General features: G+C 42.1%; 1 protein-coding gene across 2 annotated transcripts; it reads right to left on the bottom strand.

Annotated features, from left to right (window-relative positions):
* Window positions 1-338: 338 nt before the first annotated feature.
* On the bottom strand, window positions 339-6,308 carry commd2 (COMM domain containing 2). 2 transcript variants are annotated; one of them, XM_055164639.1, is made up of 6 exons: window positions 6,143-6,308; window positions 5,845-5,922; window positions 4,275-4,357; window positions 3,615-3,689; window positions 2,902-3,004; window positions 339-2,590 (listed from the first exon to the last, which is right to left on the bottom strand). In XM_055164639.1, exons 1-6 carry the CDS (start codon window positions 6,207-6,209, stop codon window positions 2,343-2,345), a joined length of 654 nt encoding a protein of 217 aa, XP_055020614.1. In that variant the 5' UTR covers window positions 6,210-6,308; the 3' UTR covers window positions 339-2,342. The 2 variants fall into 2 exon arrangements, with proteins under 2 accessions (XP_055020614.1, XP_020783395.2); XM_020927736.2 differs by having other exon boundaries at window positions 2,906-3,004; window positions 6,143-6,305.
* Between the last annotated feature and the right edge of the window lie 428 nt (window positions 6,309-6,736).

The following is a 6,736-nucleotide window of genomic DNA, read 5'->3' as shown; positions in this document are numbered from 1 at the left end:
TCGGCTCTTGGTTTAAGTTGTACTGAGCGAGCTGTGGCAGTGTCGCCCCCTCCTGTTCTGAGGTCTGGACAGAGACTGTATCTGGTGGCAGTTATGGATTTAACCCAACTTTCCATCCATATGTCAAGAAAATAAACATTAGCATGTTTTAAATATAGATCCAGATCTACCATGGTGCATATAGTCACTGACGACTGTTCACGATATGAACACAACTCTAAAACTACAGGTGATGCTAAAGACTTAATCTTTTATCAAATACAGATTACATGTACAGTATATGTTTTACTCTACCTCCAAAAGAAGGAAATAAAATAAATTATTTTAAAAGACCAAAGGATTGTTTAAGCTTTTATTAAAAAACAAAAAAAAACAAAAACACAAATCTGTATCTACGAAGTAAAGCACTTAATAGGTCACATCTGTGGAGAGGAGACCATACTCACAGTCAGAATGCACGTTTTCATGGTATTTGTGAGCAATTAAAACACTTGTAATGAGTAAAGATAGATACGTTTAAAGCCATACTGTGAAACATCCTGTCTACCAGAAAAGTTACACAGTGCTCCTTTAAATGTAAAATCTCAAGGCACAATGGCACTAGAAAATACATCTGTTGTAATTCTACTCACAATTTATATACATTCTACATTTTTGACACACTACATCCTTTTCCAGAATGTGGAACAAAGGCGCCCCCTTTGGTCTCTGGAGTCATGTCAACATTGTGAAAGGTTAGTGCTAAACAGTCTGCTCTGGAGGGATGGAGGTGATCACATAGAAGCTCTGTTTGTTGCTACAGGCCTAAAATGTTATAGCCTATTTTTGACCGTTTTATTTTATGGTGTAAGTTGAGAGGTGAAGCTTTTAAGTGACACATTTTATAATTGTTTCTGCAACATGTTATCTACCCCAAAACATTTTCCAGTTCTGTTCCTAACCTTAACCACACCCGAACCACCGCACCCTTAAAGAGCGGGTATTTTACTTCGATGGGGTATTAACTGCCAGCCTGCTTCATCAGTCAGTTTCACTTTGTGGAAACCGTTTGATCTTGCAACGTTAGAATTTGTTTGCTCGACGGTAGGCGAGTACTTTTTTTATTTAACCATTTTGCTACTATTTGGTTGTGATGTATGTAATGCGCCGCTAACAGGGCTAACTGGTATATTAAGCTTTTCCCAAATCCTGTAGGAAGAAGGACAATAAATAAATTAAATAAATTTCCCCTTGATAAAATTCACCATTTTCTTTGTTCCGGCTTTAAATCCTCAATCTCGAGAATCAAGAAGAAATATATGGCTCTTCGCTGATTGGCTGGTGCTCAGGCTCACACTTCCGGGGTTCTTGTAAACCGTCTAGTGTATTCCAATTTCTGACCTAGTCACTGGAGAGAAATTAAACTGAGCGGAGGCACTGGGTGGCACCAGCCTGGCTAATTACCTGCTAACATGTAACATATTTAGATCACCATGTTAACATCACCTTTAACATTTTTGAAAATGAGTCCCCCCTTCCTTTGGTCTCCGTGTCAAGTCACTCATTCAGAGCACAATCACAACTCAATCTGCGTGCATTCCACTAATGAATCTCCTGCACATTACTTCATGTTTGTCAAGTTGCTATGCACAGTTTTGTATCATGTTTTTGTGTCTTTATGGAGAATTGTCATATGGAGCATTGGACAGAATCTTCCAGCTAATCATAAGATGGGTTTGAATAGGGCCCGGAAGAGGTCACCAAAATACAAAACATCCAAGAATGACATCTAAGACCTTGAGGTTTTGAGGGTACAAGGTAAGGAACATGGTAGAAAGCTTTAAAAAATTATAATACCTTCATAATAACAATTCTTTAATCAAACCCTAACCTTAACCATAACCTGTTTCCTTACTTTAAAAATCACCATGTTCCTAAATCAGAAGTACAAGGCTTCATATCTTAAGTCATTGTCCCGAGCTCAACCTGTCCTGAGCGTCTCCATAGTCATGTGTCTCTCAGAAACATGCAGCAGGTTCATTTAATCAGTGCTTCTCAAACTGGGGGTCTGGCAAAGTCTTAAACATGACTCTTCAAATACAGTGAGAACTGTACATTCCTATTAGTTGGCCTAGCATATTATTTTATCTAAGCAAACATGAGACAAAAGACTTTCTCTTTCTGCAGTAGCCTTCCAGCTGTTATTACGGGGGGGTCATGATTGAAAAGGTTGAGAACCAGTATATTAGATGTTCCTCAGGGTGTGGTGGGAGAATGCAGCAGGTGCAACATTTTCACTTAATGTTCCTCAGAACACACAGGTGTGGCAGGTGTGGCAGGTGCGACAAGTGTGGCAGGTTAACTTAATATTCTTCAGGATGTGGAGGATGTGGAAGGTGCGGCAGGCTCACTTGATGTTCCTCAGGATGCGGCGGGTGTGGGTGCTCTTCATGGCATCCAGGGCCTGTTCCAGCACAGACAGCAGGTGCAGGAGGGTCCCGGGACGAGCCTGGAGCAGTCTGCGTGTCTGCCCACTGGCGCCCCCACTGGCAAGGCCCAGGCAAAGCGTCACGACAGGACACAGCTGCTGCCTCAGGGACCGGCTGGACATCTGCACACAACACAAGACATCTCAAAGCCTTTTCTAGCTCAAGACTAGGCACGTCATTTAAAGGTCCACTTTGTAAATTTTATGGTTGACTTAAAAGGGAGGGCCTACAACCGCCTGGTCGCCATAGAGATGTTACACGTCTTTGTCAAGAATGTTCCACGCTATGGCATTCTCAGTGAACACCACAACACTAAGAGGAGTCCCACTGTAGCATTACCAGTGGTCTCACCTCTGGGACATACATGGACTAAAGCCAGTGTTTGGGATGTGTTTTTGGAGGCATGTCTTGGGGGTGTGTCTTGGGAACATACTCACATTGATGTCCAGTCTCCACTCCAGACTGTGGTAGACAGGCAGAGAGGGAGCGAGCTGAGCCAGGACAGAGCGCACCTGAGCACTCTGCTGCAGGTACAACTAGAACACACACAGGACATGAGGGTATGGAGACAGAGGACACCAGTGTGTGTGTGTGCAATTTATTGCTGAAGTAAATGGACGATAAACAATAATATTGAAACTAACTGACCCAAAGAGCAGATTTAAACCACAAAAACTTTTCTAAATGTACAATAGTGTTAGAAACATGAGCTGCAGCTGCAGTAAATAAATAGCAGAATGAAACATTTGAGTTCTTAGTTCTTAGTTTACATCTTTAAATGAGTCGTAGAAGTTATTATGTAATCTTTTCTACACTTGTAATGCACTTTACAGGCTGTTGAAGCCCCTCAAAGTGCTGCACTGTCATTCTTCATTCACCTCACACTCTGTGGTGGTAAGATACTGTTGTAGCCACAGCTGCCCTGGGACAGACTGTCAGAAGCAAAGCTGCCAAACTGCACCATCAACCCCTTGGTCAAAGCGGAAATTGCTCCTCCGACTTTTGGGCTGGGAGACCGCTGCTCTAATCACTGAGCCACTGAACCTTCCGTGGCTCAAATGACAGCCACAGAAGGAAGAGGTCACCAGTATGAATGCATGTGAGGAACAGGGGACATGAACATAAGGGACGAACATGGGGACAGACCTGAAGCAGTGTGTTGTTGAGGTCCTGGCTGAAGCCCAGCACCAGAACAGAGTCAAGGAAGTCGGTCTCAGAGAGCTGCACAAAAGACAGAAGTCACACAGGAGTCTATAGTCTGCTCACTAGTCTGGATCTACATTTCCTTTAAAGTGCTTTAATTTAGGCTGAGTTCTTCTCTTAAACACCCTGTTCCATCTTGTGATGTCATGTGCTAATACAGGAAGTGCTCCACTGTGTCCTCCATACACCTTCACTAGAATCATTTCAATGAAGTCAGCCCTGGAATTGCCAATCTTAAGTGAACTGAAGGTAAAAGGAGCCGTTAACTTGAAAAATACCACTTCATGACATCACAAAGTGGACATTCTGAGCTTTGGCGATGTAGACAGACAACTAGATCAGAATACTAAACATGTGTGAATGAAATAAAACACAACTCCAGATATATTTTTGAGGAGGTAATAAGATTCTAACATGATTTAAAGCTCAGTGTTGTGTAATATATAGGACCTCTAAGCTGTCAAAAGCCCCACTGATATTACAAATCAAAACAATATTATTTCACTGTCATATATCAGTTCTAAAAATGATATTATGTTTAAAATCTCAAATGCAGTCAGTCACAACATTGTTCAGAAAAGAGGATTTTGTGTGGATACTGACCGTGTGTCTGCAGCTCTCCAGCACCAGGAACATGAGGCCCTCCACGGCACACTGCACCCGCTCCACTGACACACCCAGCTTCCCTGCAGCACCCACAGACACAGTTTTTATACACAACAGCACCCACACCACTCCATAACCACATTATACAACTCCCGCTATCTCAGCAGAGCGAGAAAAATCATCAAAGACAATACAGTACACACCCTGGATTCCACCTAATCAACCTGTTGTCTTCTGGCAGGCGCTTCAGGTCAATTCCAGCGAGTACAGGAACTGACTAATGAGCTAACATTTTTTGGCATTCAAATATTTCTTCAGTGTAGCAACTAGTTGTCAGTTTTTGGGAGCCCTGCCTATTATACTTTGTCTGGACAAAAAGTATAATAGGTATAAACTTTGAAGTCATTTTCTCTGTTTCACACTCTGGAGAGTTAAGATCTTTTGCCTTTGTAGGGCAGTATTGATACTAAAAAACTTCCATTAAGAGGACAGAAATGAACCTTTCCTGAATAGGGTTAGAATGATCTTGAGCTGTATCAGAACAAGTATAACCCCATGGACACTATGGCATCTACCTGGACCACTGAGGAACTGTTAGGATAAATAACTGGGCTTAGCTATTTTGTATAATCACTTCTATAGTTCATTACTGTATTGAGGTTATGTGAAGATCAGGTCTCTGATCACAGCTGTGCCACTCATAGATATATGTCAAGACAAATGCAGGATATTCCAATGTATCTAATAGCAAACTAACTAAACAGAACAAGAACTACTGATAGGAATGATGTCAGGACTTGGTAGATAGATAACAGCGTACCAAGACGCCTGGCTGGTCTGTGCACCAACGAAGAGGCGCTAAGTCTAAACCACGGTAGCCTCCTGCTATAGTTTGTGTATAAAAGTCATTGTATAGGTGTAAAACATTGAGTCTCTGCATGGGAATGTGAGCACAGACTCCTTGTACAAGTATGACTTTCTAATATTGGAATAAGTAAATTATCTGGACTTTATTTCTGTCTCAAGTGTAATTTTTTATCTAAACAGAAACTAACGAACATGGGAGGAAAAGATTGTTTTCCTCAACAGGACAGCAGATATAAAACCACATGAATGTTGAAAATCACATTCTATTGTCACTGTGGTATCAGAATCACTATTGAGTACTGAGTCTGTTATTCCTAAGTATTGAGTTTGGAATTTTAGTATTGTGACAGTGGAATGGTCACTTCAGTTCTTTCAAAGTCTGCACACAGAAGATACGTGATTTCAGCCAGTCACTTTCAAGAGCTGCTGCTTATTGTAAAGGCATTCTTCTGTACAACCCACTGAAGAAGACTGAAGCACTGGAAGGAATTTCAAAGATTTCAAAGATTTGCACAAAGATATGAGTTCCTTTCAGAAAGCAATGAAATTTGGCTTTACTTTAAGAAATCAATATTTGTGTCTATAAAACGTGTGTGTGAGTGTCAAATTATGAACCACTTATACAACATTTGTATTTGTACAAAATATTTCAACATATCTGAATAATACTGTTGTCTTTACTGTTGTGTGGAGCTCTTACTTGCTGCAGCCTCGTAGATCTTGGGGCTTGTCCCTCGTCTCAGGAAGTCCAGAGCGATCCGTCCAAACTCTGCCACCACTGATATCAGAGACCAGAAGAGGACACAGGAGGGACAGGAGAGACAGGAGAGACAGGGGAGGGACAGGAGAGGACACAAGACGGACAGAAGAGGACACAGGAGGGACAGGAGAGGACACAGGAGGGACAGGAGAGGACACAGGAGGGACGGGAGAGGACATATTAAGCATGGGTAGTTTCACAGCACCGGAGCGATCCATGGGAGCAGCTCGGGCCTTACCCTCGGGCTCCACGGTGGACAGGAAGGACAGATGTCCTTTGTGCTGCTCGGACAGAACCAGCAGCATCGTGTCTCAGCATCAGTCCACGGTCCGGTCTGGTTCAGAGGCTCTGAGAGCCAGAGTTCAGATCACGTGATCCCGGTGTCACATGACGCCCAGTGAACCAGAAGTACAAAAGCCACGATCCCAGTGCTGCCCCCTACCGGAGGCATCACGACTATTTATAGGCCAGTAATATTTAATGCCGATGGGGGCAGCCAAAATATAGTACAAATGCAAATTTAGTTGTAATATTGTATATAGTCATTAATATAAATTATCAAATTCAACATTTGTGTATTTACCTTTTTTAGATATTTCATTGTAAAATACAACATAATCAATCCCCCCTGTGCTTGCCTCCATCAAAATTTTTAGAAAAAGTACCAATAGTGATTGTGATGGAAATGTATATTTATGCTGTGAAGCAATAGTCATGTCTTTGTATAAATGCATCTGATCTCTGCGATAGACCTAGAGCAGACCTAACCTGATGAGGCTCAGCAGATAGAGCCGGCTCCTCTTTAGGAAACCTTGTGTTCAACTCATCACTG

The sequence above is a fragment of the Boleophthalmus pectinirostris genome, unplaced genomic scaffold (genome assembly GCF_026225935.1).
Source record: "Boleophthalmus pectinirostris isolate CB_2022bp ecotype Guang Dong unplaced genomic scaffold, ASM2622593v1 HiC_scaffold_7, whole genome shotgun sequence".
Taxonomy (NCBI): domain Eukaryota; kingdom Metazoa; phylum Chordata; class Actinopteri; order Gobiiformes; family Gobiidae; genus Boleophthalmus; species Boleophthalmus pectinirostris.
The sequence above is the reverse complement of the archived record's forward strand: the minus strand, read 5'-3'. Positions and strand labels throughout refer to the sequence as shown.

What these genes read in the sequence shown, in the direction of transcription:
- commd2 (XM_055164639.1), bottom strand. Translation starts at nt 6,209, where the DNA reads ATGCTGCTGGTTCTGTCCGAGCAGCACAAAGGACATCTGTCCTTCCTG. An exon ending in GATCTACGAGGCTGCAGCAA is followed by an intron (nt 4,358 to 5,844) that starts GTAAGAGCTCCA and finishes TGGGTGCTGCAG; the next exon opens with GGAAGCTGGGTGTGTCAGTG. An exon ending in GAGACTGGACATCAATGTGA is followed by an intron (nt 2,591 to 2,901) that starts GTATGTTCCCAA and finishes TGTTGTGTGCAG; the next exon opens with ATGTCCAGCCGGTCCCTGAG.